This window comes from Esox lucius, chromosome 21, assembly GCF_011004845.1.
Source record: "Esox lucius isolate fEsoLuc1 chromosome 21, fEsoLuc1.pri, whole genome shotgun sequence".
Classification (NCBI taxonomy): Eukaryota; Metazoa; Chordata; class Actinopteri; order Esociformes; family Esocidae; genus Esox; species Esox lucius.
The window spans coordinates 7386157-7409577 of NC_047589.1; the positions used below are offsets into that span (position 1 = coordinate 7386157).

General features: G+C 42.4%; 1 protein-coding gene across 7 annotated transcripts in view; it reads right to left on the reverse strand.

Moving 5' to 3' along the window:
* cacnb2a (calcium channel, voltage-dependent, beta 2a) overlaps positions 1–23421 on the reverse strand; it is a 132906-nt gene that overhangs the window by 85683 nt on the left and 23802 nt on the right. Inside the window, exon 1 of one of the 7 annotated variants that reach the window (XM_010905759.5) lies at positions 21820–21964. The exons of 3 other annotated variants lie outside the window; for them this stretch is intronic. In XM_010905759.5, coding sequence (XP_010904061.2) covers positions 21820–21867 — 48 coding nt within the window. In that variant the 5' untranslated portion in view covers positions 21868–21964. Of the gene's footprint in view, positions 1–4255; positions 4470–7057; positions 7350–15674; positions 16113–21819; positions 21965–23421 lie in introns of those variants that run through there. 3 more of the 7 variants (XM_034289332.1, XM_010905761.4, XM_034289331.1) reach the window with 3 other exon arrangements.

Consider the following 23421-nt stretch of genomic DNA (forward strand, 5'->3'; position numbering starts at 1 on the left):
TGTTTTTATTGGGCACGTTAAAAAAAGTTATGTGGTCTATAATAAAGTCACTGCATTTAAAATGACAGGCTTTTAAAGGGCCTCTTTTGTAGAGTGACTCTTCTATGGCATGAAAATATGGTTTAGGAAAGATTAAACAAGATTAAACCTAAGATTGTTCTTCAGAATAAAGCAATCAAATGAAGCATCTAAAGAGCACATGCTCATCATCCTCTGACAGGAGTACAGTGAGTCCTAATGAACCCCCACCGGGGCAGACCAGAGCCCAGCACGGCTTCTGAGTGGCGTTACCTTAGTTACAGGGACACTGCACTGGCGCCTCAGGACTAAGTTGGCTCTAATTACAGAAAGACAGACAGAAAGGGAGGGGGGAGGAGGCTGGAAGAGAGAACGTGAAAGAGTGATAGAGAGTGAGAGATATGGAAAAGGGATAGAGAGAGAAAGAGAAAAAAGAGACCCAGCTGCTCACTGTGCTGCTGCTGTTTCTAGTACTCCCTCAGGCACCCTGTTAGCATTAGTGCTAAATCACACAACCACATTCAACCTGATAAGAAGAATCACACATAACCAGAGGTTTTCAGTAGTATTTTGTTGTTTTTTTGCACATACAGTGGATATAAAAAGTCTACACACCCCTGTTAAAATGCCAGGTTTGGAGCGCTTTTGCAATGAAGAGTGGGCAATAGAATACCTCAAGATGTGCAATGCTAATAGACTCCTACCCAAAAAGATTAAGTGCTGTAAGGTGCTTCAACAAAGTATTAGTTTAAGGGTGTGCACACTTATGCAATCAGGTTATTGTGAGTTTTTTTGTTTTTTTTTCTCAAAGATTTCAGTTGTTTTTTTAATTGAATTGTTCACGTTTAGGTCACATTAAAGGTGGCAAACGTTCTGACATGATTTATTTTGTCTCATTCTTTTACATCATAAGAACCTGGCAGTGTAGAAGGGAAGTAGCACAATGTCAACAAAAGTAAATGAAAGGTCACACATTCAAAAAATATGCTGCAATGCCAGGGGAGGACAAACCTTTTGGTTCAGGGGCCACATGAAGATTTAGAAATTAAATGGAGGGCCACATGTATTTTGTAATTTGTTAATCATAAATGATTTGCAGACCAAAAATGGGCAATAATTAAAACAATTATATAGTAGGTCCATTATATTGTCTAAATAATTTTAATTCAGAGGTATAAGAATGGACTGGTGAGTTAAGTTTTACTTCACCTCAAAACTATTTTATTACCTAACGCGGGGCAAATGGCCCAAATGGCCTCGCGGGCCAGATGGAATTGCCTCCGAATCCAGCCTACGGACCGTAGTTTTCCCACCCCTGTGCTATGCCCTTGAACAAGGCCCAGCCCTAATTGTTCCTGTAAAAGTCACCGGATAACAGCATCTGCTAAATAGGTCAAATATGTAAGAACATTTTAAACTCAATAATCTATAATTTTAAAATTAATTATTCAGACAATGGCAGACTTTATATACATTTATTCAACTGCAGATTGTTTGGTTGTTAGGCTGTTACAATTTCTTCCCAAACACCTGTTTTATTTGTGCCTCTTATGATTTATTGTGTTGACCACAGGTCTATCACCGTCTACCACTCGAGGCCAGCTGTTACCAAAAGGAGAGGGCTGTTTCAAGACCGTACCGAACATTCACCCATGAGTGTGATACTGATTGCATTTTTCAAAAAATTATATAACAATTTAATAGGATACCTTTATTGTCAATGTGCTTGATTAAGAACCACAAGGTTGCATGTCTTGACCAGTCAACCACATTTGTGTGAACAGATGTTTAAACATACAGTGGTTTTGAAAAGTATTCAGAAAACTTCACAATTTAATTTTTTTTTTGTGTTATAGAAACTAAATTCTAAAGGGTTACATATGTTTTTTTGCCATTAATCTACAGACAAAAGCCCATACCGACAAAGCAAAAAAACATTTTTAGAGTGTGCCAACTCACTGAAAATTTAAATCTCAGAGAGGCCCTTCATTCAAAACTTTGTAGATATGCATATATTATATATTCTTTATTTATGCATATATTAACTCAAACCAGATTTACAAAACTGGATTTGGGAAGTTTCTCCCATTCTTCACTGCATATCACCTGGATTAGATTATTTTCAGGGCTCCTCAGGGCTGCTCAATTCATCCTTCCCTCAATCTCAACCAACCAATCTCAACTGTTCTCTGCCGCTGTGAAGCATCCCCATAGAATGATGTTTCAAGCACCGTGCTTTCCTGTGTGGATGGTATTAGCCAGGTGATGTGCAATACCTTGTTTTCACCAATACCTTGTTTTCAATCAGACAGACACTACCATTACATAAACAAACAGACACTACTGAGAGACACTACCATCACATAAACATACAGACACTGCAGAGAGACACTACCATCAGACATATATACTCCAGTCATCTGCCCTTTGCTCAGGAGTGGCTTCTATCTAGTCACTCCACCATAAAGATGTGTAGTGCTGTAGATATGGTTTTCTATCTGGCAGGTTCTCCCATCTCTGCAGAGAAATTCTGAAACTCTGTTAGTGTGACCATTGGGTACTTAGTGTGGGCTCCTGAGAACTTTCAAGGCTTTAAAATGTTTTTCTCTATAAGAAATCCAATTTCTATGCCTTGCCACAATTCTGAGGTCTATTGAGAGTTCCTTAGACTTCATGGCTTGTTTGGCTCTGATACGCACTGTAAAGTGTGAGACCATATAGACATGTGTGTGCTTTTCTAAACCATGTCCAATTGAATTTGCCACACGTGGCCTATAATCAAGTTTTAGAGATATGTTAAAGGACACAGGATGCGCCTGAGCTCAGTTTAAAATGTCAAGGCAAAGAGCCTGAATAGTTATGTTGATTTAAACAAATAAAGACCTACAAAACCCTATTATAATAATAACATAGTTTCCCTTGAGTAATTTGTAATATTTCATCCTCAAATGCATTATAAAGGCAAATACAAGCTCAATGTGTATTGTTAATTGTTTTCAAAGATACAGAAAGGATCTACTATAACTGAAAAAATATGCTTTATGTAGACTAAGTGATTAGCCAAAACAAAATGTTGATTCTCAGTCAACCAAGACAGCCAAACCCCCCAAAGGTTAGGAAGGGTTAGGAAGGGTTAGGAAGGGCTAGGAAGGGTTAGGAAGGGTTAGGAAGGGCTAGGAAGGGTTAGGAAGGGTTAGGAAGGGCTAGGAAGGGTTAGGAAGGGTTAGGAAGGGCTAGGAAGGGTTAGGAAGGGTTAGGAAGGGCAGTGATATGTTCTTTTTTGGTTGCACTACAACGCAAAAAAATAAACCACATATAAACAAGATCCAGAAACGCTGCCACGTTCTCTAGGCCCGAGCTCATTTAAGATGGACTGAGGTGATTGTCTGACAAATCAAAATATGAAATTATCTTTGGGAATTATGGATGCCACATCCTCCAGGCTAAAAAAGAATGGGACCATCCAGCTTGTAATCAGTGCACATTTCAAAAGCCAACATCCCTGATAAAGGGGTGGATTAGTGCACATGGCATGGGGGACTTGCACATCTGTGAAGGCATCATTAATGCTGAACAATATATACAGGTTTTGGAGCAACATATGCTGCCATCCAGACAACGTCTTTTTCAGGGACAGCCTTGCTTGCAGTCCAGACCTGTCACCCATTGAAAACATTTGGTGCATTATTAAGCAAAAAATACATCAAAGGAGCTGAAATCCTATAACAAGCAAGAATGGGAAAACATATCACGTTCAAAACTACAGCAGTTGGTCTCCTTAGTTCCCAAATGCTCACAGGGTGTTGTTAAAAGTAGAGGAAAACACAGAAACACAGAAATGAACACGTTCCAACTTTCTGAAACGTGTTGCTGGAATCAAATTGGAATATTTTTCCAAAAACAATAACATTTGTCTGGTTCAACATTTGATATGTTGTATTTTCAGTTATATACAGGGATTAAATTATTTGAACTTCAAAGTATTCTGTTCTTATTAGCATTTTACATAGCATCCCAACTTCTTTGGAAACTAGGTTATATATAGAGATCACATGTATTATAGTCATTGTGAAGTCTTCACTGAAACAGGGTTGGGTCCAACACCATTTAACATAAATTCTTACAACTGCCTTTTCAGTTTACTTCCCAAATACCAGCCATGCCAAATTCGGTAGAAAGATCCGTTATAAGGTCTTAGAATAATCGCCATAGAAAAAATACAGGAAGTAACACTTACCCTCAAAACAAGGTGTTTTATTCCGGGAGTCTTAGATTCTATTGGAGGCTTGTCCAGTATCCCAAGGGAAATGAGGATCATGACCTCGGATGGAAGAGTTCCTCAATGTTGAATAAATAGACTAGCGACAAATCCTGACTTAACACTAGTAGACTAGCAAAGGCAATAGACAGCTATTTAGACCACTGCACCAGAATGCAAGGGACTCTGCGCTGAACTGAACAGATCGACAAATTGGATGTACCACATGAACTCATAGGAAAAACTTTCCGGCCAGTAAATGAGCTAGGACTGCTCTCTCAATATATTTAGGCACTGACAGACAGACAGGCAAACAAACAAACACACGCACACACTTAAGCATGCATGCATGCACATCAGACACACACACACATGGCTGCAGTCACACAGCAGCTGAACAAATAAACAGTCAGACAGACACCACCTTCAGATAGACAGACAATACCATCAGACACAGAGACACTACCAATAAACACACTACAATCAGATAAACAGACAAACACTACCTTCCAACAGACAGCAACTACCATTCAGATAAACATACACACTACCATCAGACAGAGATACAATCATCAGAAAAACAGACACTACCATCACATAAACATACAGACACTACAGAGACACTACCATCAGACAGACACTACCATCACATAAACATACAGACGCTACAGAGACACTACCATCAGACAGACACTACCATCACATAAACATACAGACACTACAGAGACACTACCATCAGACAGACACTACCATCCCATAAACATACAGACACTACAGAGACACTACCATCAGACAGACACTACCATCACATAAACATACAGACGCTACAGAGACACTACCATCAGACAGACACTACCATCACATAAACATACAGACGCTACAGAGACACTACCATCAGACAGACACTACCATCACATAAACATACAGACACTACAGAGACACTACCATCAGACAGACACTACCATCACATAAACATACAGACACTACAGAGACACTACCTTCAGACAGACACTAACATCACATAAACATACAGACACTACAGAGACACTACCATCAGACAGACACTACCATCACATAAACATACAGACGCTACAGAGACACTACCATCAGACAGAGACACTACCATCACATAAACATACAGACGCTACAGAGACACTACCATCAGACAGAGACACTACCATCACATAAACATACAGACACTACAGAGACACTACCTTCAGACAGACACTACCATCACATAAACATACAGACACTACAGAGACACTACCATCAGACAGAGACACTACCATCACATAAGCATACAGACACTACAGAGACACTACCATCAGACAGACACTACCATCACATAAACATACAGACACTACAGAGACACTACCTTCAGACAGAAACACTACCTTCAGACAGAAACACGTCATTCAGACAGACACTACCATCACATAAATATACAGACACTACAGGGAGACACTACCATCCGACAGACACTACCATCAGACAGACACTACAATCACATAAACATACAGACACTACAGGGAGACACTACCATCAGGCAGACAGACAGTACCATGAGATAAACAGACAGATACTACCATTTAATAAACAGGCATGCATTACCATTACATAGAAAGACAGTACAATCAGATAGAAACCACCATTACTGAGACAGACAAGCACTACCATCAGACAGACAGTAAAACAGACAGACAGGCGGACATCCCCCTAGTAATTTGAGGGCAGGATGCCATGGCACTATCATTATTAATTAACTGGGAGAGAGGGAGTAGTGTCTCTATTAAGCTGCTATGGCTTTAAAACACAAACACATGCACACAGACACACGCTAACCAATGTGTTCCTTTACTAAATGTGTTTTTTCACTAACAATGTTTGCTGAATCCCAGTCTTTAAAAGTGCAGTTTCAAGTCAGTTTTTAAAGTGCAATAGCAGCTCCAAAGTGGGTGACACCAGATGATATAAGGCAGTCAGTCACATCACGTGTGAAACGTGTGAGTCCCAGCACACATAATAACACACAACACCCACAAAGGCAATTGCTCTGTGTCTATTTGATCCGCTTCTCACTTTGTAATGATTGCTTCTCGGTAAGGAGATTTAAAGCGGCTTGCACCAATCCAGGATTTACAGAGAAAGAAACCAGTGCCATTGTTCTTCTGGGTGGACAAACAGTGTTCCTCAGTGTTTTGGTTGGTGAATGCACTTTGTTACATTTGGCAAAAAAAACACTCTAAACAGCATAGACTACATAAAGTATAATATCAAGTCCAATGTAGATGTTATTGATAAGGTTAAGCTTTAAGGAAATCCCCAGTTCTTCTAGCTCAATAGAAACAGAAAGATGAGCCACCAGATCACCTTTCAGCCAAAGAGAACCCTCATTTATCCCTGGGTCATATTAATTACGCATCATACAGAAGACAACAGACTGAAACAGGGAGGAGCTATGTGGATTTGTCCAATAAGAAATATTTTATCTCACTTTAATTTCAAATATTCTTATAGGTATTCCACTACAACCCAGGTCACATCGCTACAGTAGCGTTACTAGAACCTACTGAAACCCTGGCCTTCATGTCTGTCTTCTTCACATAAAAGTAAAATGGTTTACACAGTTTTCTAGCCCCGCACGCACACCTGTATAGACAAACTTGTCGGAAACACAAGTAAAAAAGTAAAGGGAGCAGTAAACGACGATGACAAGCAACAAACATCCTCCCATTTATACAGAGACTGAGGTGGAAAATGTGGAATAGCTTTTGTTTTTACCTTGGGCTTCTTCGACATGCTCGCTGTCCCAGACTGCAGGAGACACCTGTGTCGTCTCTACGCTCCAGTGAGACTGCAATGAATTATGCAAATCCCCTGGTTTTGTTCACAGTACCCAGGGGTAAAAGCAGCTGACGCCCTACATAAAAAACAGGCAACCTATTTAACCTCAGTCAAAACTGAATTAAACCTAAAAAAAACAAAAAGGAACTCTGCTGACAGGTTGCTCTCCATTATACCGATCAACCAATCCCAAGACTAGGGACACTCTGCTGTTCGCCCCGTTAGCTGCCATAGCACCGGACGAGAGATGGGTCAGCCCTGGTAAGGTCTGTTCTCAGGAGCAATGGAAGTGGGGATGATATGACTGAGCCCATCTGCGGATCACTGGGGCACACACACACACCACGGGGCAGGCGTCTCTTTACACGTACACACAAAAAACTAACACACATGAGCACGGACACAGAGCTAGGCAGAGACGGGACAGAGGGAGGGAGAGAGAGAGAGAGAGGGAGGGAGACAGGGAGGGAGAGAGAGAGAGAGAGAGAGAGAGAGGGAGAGAGAGAGGGAGAGAGAGAGAGAGAGAGAGAGAGCGAGAGAGAGAGAGCGAGAGAGAGCGAGAGAGAGAGAGAGAGAGAGAGAGAGAGAGAGAGAGAGAGAGAGAGAGAGAGAGAGAGAGAGAGAGAGAGAGAGAGAGAGAGAGAGAGAGAGAGAGAGAGAGAGAGAGAGAGAGAGAGAGAGAGAGAGAGAGAGAGAGAGAGAGAGAGAGAGAGAGAGAGAGAAGGCGAGAGACAGTGAGGCAGAATGAGGTAGCAAGACAGATAGAGAGGGGGATCAGTGGTGTCATCTATTGCCCCAGAGTGTTTCTTCAGCTCGCTAGGCATTAGGCTTTAAATCTGATAGCGTGACATCTGTTGCCTCGGCTGGACCGACACACGTTCTGACCTCAGATTGACCACCCGGCCAGCATCCAGCTCACTACGCGGTCCGCAAACGGACCGATGTCACAGGGAGCTCGTACCGCATTACCCAGTCGCTGAACACACCGTGCGCAATCAGCGCATACACTCAGGATCCTCCTGGTGAAAAGGGGTTGACCGCAGAACCACCAGAACACGTGACCTCCCTCCTGCATCTGGTGCCCGGTGGCCAGACAGATGCACTGCCGGGAGGACGAGAAGACAGAGTGACGGGGGGCAGCCGGGACAGACAGCCACTAGCATCTGGAGCCCTAATCCTGGTCCAGCCGGGCCGGCCTAACCCTGGTTCGCACTATTGACAGGGTCAGGAAACTAGGTACCATCACGTCACAGCATTGTAACTATTAACTAGATTGCTTCACATAGAGATCCAGTATGTCACTGTTTCACTGACACTGATAACCTGGTTGCATCAGCTCTGACTGTCCATGAAGGTCTGGCTAACTGATGTTAAAATAAGTTTGTCATGATGAATCACCGCTTGAAGTATAGCCCTAGCAACATAAATGTTTATGCTATCAGCAGGCTCTTTTGTACAAAAGGACAGGTTTGCATTAACACTTAACACTACGTGTTGTTGGCATTGGGATGGCCATCCAACCACCACTCTGAGTCCCGCCAGAGGTGCATCATTAAGAGAATTCTTGGCCCATACCGATATTCATTTACCACAATCGGCCGATGCCTATAACAACACCAATGTTTAGTCATTTCTATGTCTGTGTGCCCTAGCATAAATAAAAAATTCTGCTGATGCTATTTGTTTAAACAAATGTAAATTGAATCATACAAAAGCTATCCTTCTATATATTTTAATAACAAAATAATGTATGAATTATAGGAATAATATACCTTCCCTTTCTTTAATTGTACATTGTACAGTGACTGGATATAGACAACTGTTCAAAAGTTTGGGGTCACTTAGAAATGTCCTTGTTTGCCATGAAGACATTCATTAAATTCGTTTGAATAGGAAATATATCAAAATAAATAGGAAAGACAGAAATTGACAAGGCTAGAAATAATGATATTTAACTGAAATAATAATTGTGTCCTTCAAACTTTGCTTTTGTCAAAGAATCCTCCATTTACAGAAATTACAGCCTTGCAGATCTTTGGCATTGTAGTAGTCAATTTCATGTAATCTGAAGTGATTTCACCCCATGCTTCCTGGAGTACTTTCCACAAGTTGGATTGGCTTGATGGGCTCTTCTTACGTATCATACGGTCAAGCAGCTCCCATAACAGCTCAACAGGGTTGAGATTCGATGACTGTGCTGGCCACTCCATTATAGACAGTTTCTTCCCTAAATAGTTCTTGCATAGTTTGGAGCTGTGATTTGGGTTATTGTCCTGTTGTAGGAGGTAAGTGGCTCCAATCCAGCACCATCCACAGGGTATGGCATGCCGCTGCAAAATTTTGTGATAGCCTTCCTTCTTCAAGATCCCTTTTACCCTTTACAAACCTCCCACTTTTCTACCACCAACACAGCACCCCAGACCATCAAATTGCCTTCACCATGCTTGACAGATGGCATTAAGCACTCCTCCAGCATCTTTTCATTTGGTCTGTGTCTCACAAATGTTCTTCTTTATTATCCGAACATGTCAACACTTGATTCGTCTGTCCATAACACTTTTTTCCAATCTTCCTCTGGCCTGTGACTGTGTTATGTTGCCCATTTAATCTTCTTTTTGGCCAGTCTGAGATATGTCTTTTTCTTTGCAACTCACCCTAGAAGACCAGCGGAGTCACCTCTTCACTGTTGACATTGAGACTGGTGTTTTGTGGGGTACTATGTAATGAAGCTGCCATTTGAGGACCTGTGAGGTGTCTGTTTCTCAAAGTACACACTCTAATGAATTTGTCCTCGTGCTCAGTTGTGCACCAGGGCCTCCCACTCCTCTTTCTATTTTGGTTAGAGTTCGTGCTGTTCTGTGAAGGCAGTAGTACACAGCGTTGAATGAGATCTTCAATTTTTTGGAAAGGTTTTGGCATAGAATAGCCTTTAGATCTCAGAACAAAAATGGACTGACGAATACCAGAAGAAAGATCTTTGTTTCTGGCAATTTTTAGCCTGTAATCAAACCCACAATTGCTGATGCTAAAGATAATTAATTAGGCCAAAGAAGGCTAGTTTTATTGCTTCTTTAATCAGCAGCTTTATTGCTTCTTTAACACTAGAACCACCAAATGCCTATTCCAATTGGCGTTTGAGTTTGTAATTAAAATAAAGCTGCCATTTTGAAAGCTACACCCTCCTCCTTCCATGACTTTTCATAAATTGTCGTATATTACATTGTTCTGTTGTCGGAATTCTAAACTGACAAACAGAAAACGATTTAGAGATGATTTACCTGTTTTTTTACACTGTTTTCCTACTTCCGCCAACAGCACACACCACTTAGCGATGGTACGCAAATGGTGCCCAGGCACTAATCACCCCTCACTGAATGCCTGACGTCAATGGATGAATGCGCTCTCCGAAGGATGATCAGACCTTGGTTGAATTTGAATCAATTACAAATGGCTTATTTAGGCTATTATTGAAACATAATACAAACAATAAAGTCTACTTATCACACATTACCGTTTTTCAATAGGAGATTCAACTTATTGTGTAGGCTAATTCATCAAATGTAAATGTACAAATGTATTATCCTAAACAAGTATTCACTAAACAAAATACCAAAGATATTGTTTAGCAGTCACAACTCACTAATTCATGAAAGATATTACAATTTACTGTTTTTATTGCTTATTTTACTGAAGATTAAGATCCTACAAATGTATTAGGCTAAATAATTATTCACTAAAAGAAATACCAAAGATATTATTTAGCAGTCAGCAGTCACCATAAATCGCACACACATCATAACATCTTTTTTTTTTCTCTGCTAACTGAAGATTAAGAAATTGCATACAAGTTGTTTACATTCTTTTTCAGTTGTTACACAGACATGTCTACCTTGGGAACCTAGTCTAATCAAATCTAATGAATAGCAAGGGAATAGCAATGATGTCAATGGAAGAATGGGCGATTACCCCTCATCAACCCAGACACACCTATGCATGTGACTGAAGTGTGGTGATGAGGGTAGAAAGTGTAGATAATCTGAACTCTGTGAGCAAGTCAGACAACTCAGACACCATTTACAGGGTTTAGTTCACAATGGCAAACCAAACCCAGCATTGCAGATGCTGCAAGATTTAGATGAGATGGAGTCAGATGGAGGATCAGAAATAGATCCTGAAATCGATGTGTGATTCAGATATTGAACCTCCACCACAAATGCCTGAGCCTCCTCGCAAAAAAAAAAGAAACGAACCAACGGTGGCCCCAAATGCCACTGTGAGACAGGAGTGATTTGGGTAAAATAAATTGTATCATCTTTATCAGTTTTATGATAAAGTAATTCTATGCGTTATTCATTCTTTGAATTTCAAAATTAACAAACTGTATTTCTAATCAATTTTATGTAATTTTAATGGACAACATTTTTAGATTTTCTTTTGAAAACAGGGACATTTCCAAGTAACCCCAAACAGTATTCTAAATGGAGTAAATGAGGTAGGTAGGGTATTTAACTCTCAAAACCGCTTTAAAAAATGCTATTGTTGGTCTTTGGATAGGGAGTAAATTGCAAAGGAGTGTTTCTATATTTTTTGCTGTGTTTCTGAAAATCTGAAAATCAGTGCTCTCACATAGTTCACCTAAAATGTGCCAGGTAGATTCAAAATCTCCCAGACACAAATTGCGGCAGCCAACCCCGAGCCTTTTACACCATAAAACACTAAATTAATGAGTTTGTTTGATAATGATAAAAAAATGAATAAAAGTATTCCTAGTAACATGTAAAGAGATGTTGATCAGTCAAAACATTTTGACCACTGACAGGTAAAGTGAATAACACTGATAATCTCATTGTCATGGTATCTGTCTGTGGGTGGGATATTTTAGGCAGCAAGTGAACATTGTGTCCTCAAAGCTGATGTGTTAGAAGAAGGAAAAATGAGCAATCATAAGGACCTGAGAGACTCTGACAAGAGCCAAATTGTGATATTGTGATGGCTAGACGACTGGGACAGTGCATCTCCAAAACTGCAGCCCTTGTGAAGTGATCCCGATCTGCAGTGGTCAGAACCTATCAAAAGACCTCACCTGAGTCCAATCAAGGCCAAAATATTACAGATCAGAAATGTTCATGTGCGCCTGAAAGGAGGTTATCATGTTATTGGTTATCATGTTAATGGATCTGTTTATCTTGTAGTTCTTTGGCATCGGGGCTAGGAATTTCTTTCTATGCCAAAATGAAAACTGTGCACACTCTGAAGTTTCTCGAGCAGCTGGTCTGCATTGACCGTGCTGGATTAATTGGCTTACTCCGACTATGAGCAGTGTTCTCACCGTGCTGCGGCTCTGTTTCAGGGTCTTGGCAATCTTCTTGTAGCCTTGGCCATCTTTTTGTAGAGCAACAATTCTTTTTTTCAGATCATCAGAGAGTTCTTTGCCATGAGGTGCCACGTTGAACTTCCAGTGACCAGTGTGAGAGCATTAACACCAAATTTAACACACCTGCTCCCCATTCACACCTGAGACCTTGTAACACTAACAAGTCAAATGACACCAGGGAGGGAAAATGGCTAATTGGGCCCAATTTGTACAATTTCATTCAGGGGTGTACTCACTTTTGTTGCCAGCGATTTAGACAATAATGGCTGTGTGTTGAGTTATTTTGAGGGGACAGCAAATTTACACTGTTATACAAGCTGTACACTCACTACTTTACATTGTAGCAAAGTGTCATTTCTTCAGTGTTGTCACATGAAAAGATATAATCAAATATTTACAAAAATGTGAGGGGTGTACTCACTTTTGTGAGACACTATAGCATCCCTAATTCACACCAGTCTCATTTGTCTCATGTAGTCCATCATTCAAACAAATATGAAATTGTGTATGATTATATTATGTAAGAACAATGATGGGACACTAATAAAAATAATATTACTTTACAACACATTTGCCAAATTGGTATGGTAATGAGGCATGGCCTAATGCCAATTTTCCAAATGTTTTACATTTCTAAGAAATCTGCAATATGGAAGCATTTCACTGCAGTAGAGACAGATGGCAAAAAAAAATATGGAAACTCCACTAACAGCGTTTTACATACCACTTAAAAAAAACAGTAAGTTAGCCTACATTATTTTTATTAAATGCCATTTGTAAGATTTCCACCATACAAATGCAGAAAAATGCATTTATAATAATATAAAGGGTATTAGGGAAAGATGTTATTTTAAATATTGTACTTCACAAATGTGCTATTGTCCACTTATTGACACTCATTGAGTTGGCAACTTCACAATTGTTTTTTTGCTTATTTTCATCCGGTCCTTTTGCATTGCTACTCTCAAAGAAATTGGGATACAACTCACAGATGGCCATTGCTTTCAAACAATACAGCAAAAGATGATTGGTCATATTTCTTCTCCAGGGAAGCTCTCGGTTAGTAGCAAGCTCGCTACTGTACCTAGCTACCAACTAGCCTGGGAAAAGTATACAAAAAGTGTTCTCCTTTTGGTTATAGCTATTCCATGGGCATGCTAACAATAAAAATTAGAATTCCGAATTACACCTTGTATAAAGTTGATAAAATGACAAGCTGTTTAGCTTATCTCATTAGCTCTTAGGCTAAACATACAAAGCTACTACTACCTTAGGAAATGTAGCTATTCAAAAAGCTACACAAAAAGTGTTTGTGCATTCTGTTATCATTGTACCATAGGCAGGATAAACAAAAGCAATAATTCCAAACCACCTGTTGTAGCTAGATAGTGATTATATAGTTATATGGGTTTAGAGGACATCTTATCACAGATATCTGTGCCGCATCATTGGCCTTCTGCAAAAAGACAGAGTGAGAGAGAAGAAAAAGAAGGAGTAAAAGTAGAGAGAGAGAAGAATGGAAAAAGAGAGGCTTGTGGGTAACTGGGCACCAGTGTAAGCGCCTCCTCCTCCACCGACTTGCTGATTTTATCTGTGCAAAACCTCTCTCGCTCGCTCTCTCTAATCTCCCCTGATCCATCTGCAATGGCCCAAAGTCAGAAATGACACACACTCCCCCAACACACAAACATAATATGCAATACACATTTTTTTTCAAAGGCACATTCAAGTATACATGCATGCTCTAAGGAACTTCCGACAATCACTTCTAGAAATGTATATACTTGTAGGCTAATGCCCCCCTACTGTTTTCGATATGGCAAAAAATAAATCACTGACTAAGTGTAAATGTGACAGTTAAGAACTGAATTAAAGTGTACCTCAGACCAAAACAACCTAAAGGTGACCTTCAAAAATACATTGATAAACCTTGGCCCTAAGAATTCGTGACATTCCATTACTAATTTATTTGTAATCTGGCCAATGACTTACAGTTAGTGCATTTATGCAAAGAAAGCTAGGTAAGACACCACATGACACTAATGGGAATGCTAATTCTCTAGTTATCAGCCAAGTCGGTAGTTATCAGCCAAGTCGGTGCAAGCTTTGTTTTCTTTGTTGGTGTGGGCATAGGGGGACAAGAGTGAGATATCTTCAATCCTCTGACAGGAGCATCACGGGGATCATGGTAAACTTTCCGATTCCCTCAACAGCTAGCTCATTAACTGATGGAGCCAGTTATTTCCCCGATGCAATTACAATGACATCCAACTTTAAACCTAATATCACTATTTCACAAACCTTGCGATCAGGAGAGTTAAAATCTCTGGTTCTGATTGATTGTATCTGGGCATGGGATAGCCAGATTTCATAAAGTAGGCATGTAGTAGTTATATAATTCTTAAATCTCTAAGCCTACCCCTGAAATAGCCATTGGATAGGCTCATGGAGCAAACCAAAACCACAGCTATCTATCCCAGGCTGCAGTCCTCCCACTATCAACTGCTCACATGGCTGTATTATGGAGTGCAACAATTTGTCAAATACAGTATTTCAGATGAAGTCCAAAGATTAAAGAAATGCTTGACAAATCCCAATCCCAAATGTTGTTGTTTGTTACTTTGTCATTACCACAGTATGGGATAGAAGACTGATATAATGCTCATGTGTCAACTGTAGAATGCTTTTTTCATTAGTGTTACATGCTTAGGTAACAGCTGGCAAAGGATGAACTGAACAACAAACAAAAACTCCTATTTTAGTCAGAGCTTTTTGAATAGGTATGGCAGGAAAATAAACACAAAAGAGTTGTTTACAGCACCTTTAAACACTGAATAACACAATTGTTAATTAGGACTCCTTAAAATATGATTAACTTTGGCCTAGATGGAGAGACTCCTAAACATCAACCTCCGCTTTCATAGCAAAGATTAAACACAAAATTCAAACTGTCCTAACAAATAATTGTCAGTCGAAATTGAAATACTTTTTTGTATCAATTTGTACTAATTGCAATGATTCAATGCAATCTCTGATTTGTAAATGTAGAATAAGTGGGTAAACATGTGTTTGCAGAGAGCCTAGATTTTCTAGACCATGCAAAGAGATAAGTAGAGAGTAAAGTGACTCCTTCCCCAACCCCCTACATCCCAGAGCATTGCCAGCACGTACCCCACTTACCCAGGAGACATTTTTATTCTTGGGTGGTTTGAGCATGACAACAACGAGCCTGGCAGCATGGATGGAGAGAGGAGACCCCTCCTCAGCAGCTCTTAGCCCCACAGACGGTGCCTGTTTGGAGGGCAGGTGAGAACAGGGCAGGGGGTAAGGGCCAAGGGGCCGCAGTAGAGCACAGCCATGTGTCGAATCCAAATCCCTCCTTTGCTCTAGATGGCTCCGACATCTGTCAGGGGCAGCGGACACATCCAACCGCAGTGCCGCAAACACGCACAGGGAATGAGCAAAAAGAAACTCACAGGTGTCAATAACTCCCGGACTCTGCAAGACGTGCAATTTTGGAAGTTGTCATGTTCTGGGAGTGTTAAAATATGCCCTCCATAAGTTAGACATTCACTTCTTCCTCTTCTTCCTTCCTGGTAGTCCAGAGCAACCTCCTGGACTGATTATGTATTCACGCTGACTATGAATATGCAATGCCTCGACCGGTAGTTTTAAAACCCGCCCTCCTGCTGTGCAGGAGCAGATGACCAATCAGTGAGCAGGTCTTTGCCGGCGGCTGTCGTGAGTGGGCTTAGGGAAGTATTAGGAGAAAAACACTGATTCTTGCTGGTAATGGAGAGTGGAGTTATGGAGTTATCCACAGACAGGCAGATGAGAGATTAGCATCAGAGAGAGCAAGAGGGTGAAAGGGGGCGAAGGAGACTGCCTCACCTGATGACTCCTGATGGGAATCAACATTGGTCATCTCTCTCTGAAGTAATCTCTTGTCTAATCCTAACATGACGCTGAAGCTCATCCATCACGTTGTTTCCCTCTTCTGCTTCATTCTTGTTCTCTGTCCTCAACCGTCCATTCATCCATTCCATCTTCTAACCCCTCTCTCGCTTTCTCTCTAGGGTGTTCTTGCCTTGTTGGTACCTGTTGTCATGGTGCCCAAGCACAGGGACAGGTATTCTGACAAGCCAAGGGGGAGAGGGCAGACCACTGGGAATTAGAATGTCTCCAGCCTTTTCTTGTCTTGCCATTCCAATCTGTCCCTTGATTTATGGACTCAAACTGAATTTTACCCTACTATTTACTTCTGTTACTTGATGAACTTCCATTCTCTTGCATTCTAACGCTTTCTCGTTGTCACTCTGTCAGTTTGTTTACAAAACATGCCGATCCAGATTAACTAAAAAGAGCATGGCCACATTTTGCAGATACTGTCGCTGATTGGAATGAGTTCATTCAGATGGAATATTTAGTATTGTGTCTCCAGTTCACTCTGGAGGGGCATGCCTGGATGTGGGCGCGCGCACGCATGCACACAAACACACGCACATAATGCCTCCCAAACAACCTAGACCTACATAATCAGAAGCAATAAATATCCTGTACAGGTTTAAGTTTAATGGTAGTTTTATGTAACGTTTTATGTTGGCCTAAAATGTATAACGTCCGTCACTAATTAATTGTGCTAACGTATCCATATGGGCTAATGACCCCTCTCCTCCTGGTTCATGGAGGAAAGAAGAGTGGGTATTCTGCGTTCCCAGTCTTAATTGGATGCTAAGAAACATCTGTTCCCTTTTTTATGTGACGCTTGACTTAGAATGTGGATGCCCAGGCGGTCAGAGGTGCTCCTTATTAAATGGGCATGAGCTGTGACTGGTACTCCCTAATTGCTGTAATCGTATCTTGACGACGGCCATTTCTCTGTGTGTTTTATAGATACAGGCTATTTTAGCTAGATGAGGCAGAGACCAGAGGGTGTGTCCTATACAGTGTAGGGCGGAGCCACAGAGGGGATGGCATTAAACTGAGTGGATTTCCTCACAGAACTGCAGCTGAAAATATACGTTGCCCAGCTCCAGTACTGGCATGATGGAACAAATGTGAGCATCAGGGTGAGGGGGTTGGGGGGGGGGTGTGACAGTGGAGTGTCTGTGACAGGCCAGGTATTTGATTAAGACATCATTGCAAACAATTTATCTTTGCTATTTTAACACTATCTACATAACAGACTATTTTAATAGGTGAAATACTGGTACTAATATTCTCTATCATGATTCTTCATATTCATCCAATCGTAAAAGGCATTGACAATTTATTCAACAGATGTGTCTAACGTATCAGCCTACTATGATGTCATTACTTTATTTTAATGAAAAGAAGGTTTCAGAATGGGCAACTCTACAAAAAAAACTATGGAGAACTGTATTCTCTTCCAAACAGTTGATTTCTGCTGACAGCACTGCGTGTTACTCAGACATGTGACTGGAATTAATTGGGGAGTAAACAGAACATTAAAAAGCATACTGCATATGTTCCTAACCAACAAACATTTAATGTAGGATGTAGGGTTGCAACATTCTGGTAACAAACAGAAATTCCATGTTTTCCAGATATTGGGCTTAGAGGATTAAGGATTTGCTATGTATTCACTCCTAATTCCAGGAATCATCCAATTCCTAAACTCCCTGAACTGAAAACCTAGTGTATAATTATTTCTGCAATTTGAGAAAGCAAAACACTAATTCAGTCTAAGTATAATCATTTTGTTTAAAGGAAAAGCCGATACTAGGAAAGAAAGTTGCACACTGTATCAGCCCCAAGTGATGTAACAAGTAAAAAAATCTCCTGGAGCTGTAAAACAGAGTGTGCGACTTTCTTAGCATCTACATTTCATTATCCGATAGTCAGCACCTTTAGAAACATTTTGGGTGTGCGCCAGTTTATACATTCTAAAGGAGAAGCAACTCAAATACAAGTTGATAATGATAAAGGAAAGAGGAAAAAAGCAGAAGCCTAACCAGACACACCCACTGCATCAATATAAGTGAAGACCTTCAACATCAATCGAGCAGAAGCCGAGCCACTTCACCATCACATGAATTCACTGATTGAAGGGTCACATTAGCTGAACGGGCCCAAACAGGGAGGGTTCTACTTGAATTAGTCCATTAACGTATACGACCTAGGCAGCTAGGCCAGAGAGTGTTTTCATAACTCCACAGAGATCCAAGCGATCCAGGAAATGTCGACCACAACCGGGTCTCATTGACATCAGTGTTTCCGAACTGGTGAGGTACGCTACACACAAGGCTTCCACAGACATATGTCACAGTTTCCACGAGTCCAAGAGAAAGATGACAGATTATGTAAAAAGCCTGTAAAATCCAGTGAAATTGAGACATTCCAGAGGGCCTCTGTGTCCAATTAGCCCTACAGTTTTATTTTTCTCTGACGTTTCCCCACTACTCTCTGGAAAACTGGAGGAACGCACATCAATTGCCAAGGAAACCCAGCTCCAGACAAGTGTCCACACTGGCCCAAGGTTTCCACTCTGTGCTCTCAATCCAACGCCTGGAAAACTGGGAATTCCAGGTCAGACTCGCCAGGGGAGATTAGGTCACTGTTTAACTTCCATTAAATGCTCCAACGCTCGTTGTGTCCCATTCTTTATTCAGTACACTTCCATCACATTCACAACTAGAGACATAACGATAAGCAAATGACTCTACATTCAGTGAAAACATTCCAAGTAACTCTACATTCAGTGAAAACATTCTAAGTAAAGTACTGCTTCAGTCTTTATAGCGAAGATACCATAGTGGCATGGATACACACAGACTTTATACAGAATTGTGAATAGCAATACATCGTCATCAAACATAGTAGTAACCTTAATCCTGACATACTCTAAGAGGCACAAGCATAAAATAACTCAGGATAAAAAAATATCCTAGAGAGGAGGAAGTGAGGGGTTACCCAGACCCATATTATTCTCCAACATTTTAGTCCAGAACTAGACTTTATTTTTCCATGTGCAGGAAATGCCTTATGAGTGTTTTCAACTCGGTTGCTGCTACGCTGACAATGTTGACAAGCTCTCATAGAGGCTGCAGATGCGTTACACTCTGCTCCCGTTGCATGACGGGAACCGGGAAGAGCTAAGAAAACAAAGGGAGTTCGGCTGGGCCCCAGACTGCTGTCTTCGATTAGCCCCGTTTCCATGCGGAGACCGGCCTGGCCCTTCAGTCTGCTGCTTGTCAGAGGCACATCCGGCAAGGTCTCCCTCTGTGCTCCAAATTCCATCCCCTGAGCAACTGTGTTCCACCCCATTTCAGACGTAAAACTGCGGTTTATGCCTCCGTATTGGAAACATGTGAGAGGAGTGTCACCAAAAGAACGCCGTTGTCACGGAAGGAAGGAAACCGGCAGTTCAGAAGCAGCTACAATAACTTGTGCTCGGCGTTGCCTCTAACCGCACTATATACTATGGTCTATGTTATCAAAAGCCTATCAGATGCTTTATTCGCTTCAACTGTACGAGAACAAATGCCCTTTTCTTTCATTTTCTAAACCGTCCCATGCGGGGAGCAAATTTTTTTTGGGGGGGGGGTTAGCGTGCAGTCGGTCTGCAATGTAGCGAGTTGCTCTACAGCTATCTCTCCAGCTGCAGGAGCAGTAAGCCTAACCCCGTCCTGCAGCCGTGCACTAATCCACTCATCACTCAGATTAAAATCCACTTTTTTGTAAGTGTTAATCCAGACCACAGCGGCATGAGGGTGCGTGCCAAGCAGACGTGGCCGAAGGGACTGAAACAGAGACAGGTGGGGGGAGGTAATGTCGTCGTCGTTGCAGTGGTTCATTAACAATGTGCATGTCAGCGGAAATACTTCGGTAGCCTGACATAACAGCAGTAACAGGTGTACTGGCAGTACAATGCCTTACACTCAGTGGACTAGATTCATTTGTCCATAGATCAACCTATAGACAAAATCAATCCCTATGAGGATATAACTATGCTAAAACAAGGGACAGGGTGCTGGAGTGAGACGGTTTGGTTCTCACTCCGGTAGAAAAAAACTTTGTGAGGGAATGAAATCATAATACCAGCCACTTCTGAGAACATTCTGTCCCCATTAACGACTGATTTCTGCCTCAGATTTTGGCTGACCTCAGAATTCATACAAAGGTGAACCGGAAGACTTTTACTGCACCATTGCATCATGGGTTGATCACTATAGTACCATAAAAGCTGTGGTATTGGAAACATGTGTGAAATCTGTGTTTGTGTTTGTGTGTGTGTGTGCGCGTGCGTTTGTGTTTACGCGTGTTTAAAACATCTGAAAGGGGTTATAGGGACATCTAGTGGTGACAGCAGTCGGGAGCGAATGATTATACATGCATCCGTTATCAATTCTGTGTATGTGCGTGTGTGTGTGTGTAACTGGCATGAATCCAGACAAACATTCTTACAGAAACAGATAGAAAACCTGAACCAGCCTGTAAATGAAGGAGGAAAAACTATATAAATGGCATTTCAGTTAAATGGCAGTAATTTTGCAGCTTTTTAGACCATGTTATCTCACTTTGCCCAACCATGTCTCCCCATCCAGCTGACAGAAGGACCAGTACATTTTCCTGTAATTGATCTACCTCAGGCGTCAAAAGACAAACAATGTCAAACAGCAGTACAACCCAGATGCTCGCACACACAGAAAAGGGGTGAAATCTACGGAAGACAGCCTGTAAAAACTCTGCAGTTGGCCTGGCATGTGTCCGGGGTCTGCAGCACCACGCCGACATCCCTCTCTGCCACCCCCGCTGAATGTTTCCTCGGCTCTCCATCCGTATCCACAATAAATGTGGGATAGAAGATTAATTTGCCTGTCTCTAGTGTGGCTGGCTGGCTGTGTGATGATGATGCCAGCAGCAATGCTCTGCAGAGAAATCTGCCAGCCCGCTAAGTCGAGAAAGCTTTCACTCAGCAAGGCTCTGCAATCTCAGTGAGACGGGGTGCAAAGGAAAATCATAGAGGGTCGCGACTGCCCCAGTCAAAATAGAGAAAAACACGAGCTTGGAAACAGACGCATGTGTGTGTTTTCTCTATGTCATGCATACATTTAACTGAACACACTCTCAAGGCATGAATACGCACACGCGCTCAAACAAACACTCGTAAGACTTTTGAATGAGCTACAGGTCTTCAACATGGAAAGGCTTCTTGAGCCTGTCGACAACAGCACAGCGTTACTAAGATTCCTGTGTCCTCGGTGAAAGAAGCAGTGACACTCTCTGCCTGCCTGCCAGCATTCTCCTCTCTCCCTTTCCTTGTGTTCGTCCATAAATAGTGAGAACTGGGCAGCAGACTCACGTATGGAAGCTGTGCTCTCCGGCGATGGCCCAGCCCACAGCACGGCATGAAGGGGACCGGGGGGGTTCAGGAACGGACGGCAGCCGCCTCACAGACACGCCGTCAGGCAGCAGCGTCCACTCAGCCTCGGTCCATGGCTTAACACTCCTCCAGCGGGGGGGGGGGGGGGGGGGGAGTGGCAAAGAAACGGAGAGTCGGTGGCGGCAAGGGGAGAGAGGAGGAGAGCGCCGTGTCCACGGCGAGCGCGCGCCCCCTCCGTCCCTCCTCCTCCCCCACGTGCACCCGGAAACCACCTAGTGACCTAGTCGGATCTAGGAATCTGAGAGTCACAGCGGGACGGTTCTCTGTGGCGAGTTGAACTCCAGCGCAGCCTCAGCCGTTCAGTCCGCCCCCCATGTCCCACAGCACAGCAGAGGTACTGTGGAGCGCCTCTGGGAGAGGAGCTGGTCTGATGCAAATCCTTATCCTGTACAGCTCCTGGGGCTGCTCCTCTAGCTTGAGCCAAATCCTCTGCAGTGCTACTGCATCTGTCCGTCCGTCTGTCTCCCTGTCCCGTGGTTCTGGTTCAGCTCTTGTAGAGGCTCCAGGGGAAGACGCGGTGCAGACGGGTCCAGACTCAAGGCATAGAGGTGGAGCCACCGGTGTCCTTATTGACCGCTGCCCTTCCTGGTGGGGGGGGGGGGGGGGCGGGGGGCGTGGCCGATTACACCCCGCCTCCTCTCCTGCTCCCTTCACCTTGGACTCAGATGGATGGACAGGAAAGAATCAACAGGACGCCTTCTCTTCCTCCCTTCTCTCTTCCTCCCTTCTCTATGTCTTGTGTTGAGATTGACTTGCTGGCAGAGACAGGAAGCTGCAGGGCGGTGGTCAGGGCAAAGGATCAGACTTAGAGAGCTGGCTGCTGGTGAAAACAGTTTATCTGGTTGTGTCGGCGTGTCTGGTGCAGAGAACAGCTGCAGCCGTAGGACTTTCACGCACTCTGTCTGTCTCTCTGTGGTGCAGAGAGCAGTCACAGCCTCTCTGGCTCGGTCATGTCCAAGCGCTGAATGGACCACTGGCTTTGTCGTTGCTCCTCTTCCAGCCTTCTCGTTTCTCCCCTCCTCCTGTGCCCTCCACCCCACCCCTTCTTTCTCCCTTGCCCTGCCTAGCGCAGTCAGACTAACACATGATTGAGTCCAGACCTTAATGTACTCACTGCTTTGTGCTGCGATCAAGCCTTCCATCTCTCTGCCACCACTAGCCCGTTGCTTCAATAATGCTCGATTCCTCCTCTCTCTCCTCGCAAGGGTGTGTACTGTCTCTCAGTTACCTTACCTCTTAGTGCCATGTCAAAGTCAAAGAAGGTTACAGAATAAAATAGCTTAACAGAAGGATGGAGGAGAGGGGAGAGGGTCTTAACAGAGGGATTGAAGAGAGAAATAAAAGGGGCTTAATGGAGGTATAAAGAATGAAAGAGAGGAGAGGGGTTTAACAGAGGGTTAAAGAGGGAAAGAAAAGAGGTGGGAGAGGGGTTTAACAGAAGGATAAAGAAGAGAGAATTACAGGTGAATAGAGGAGAGAGATGGAAAAGGGGCTAATAGAGGGATACAAAAAAATATATAG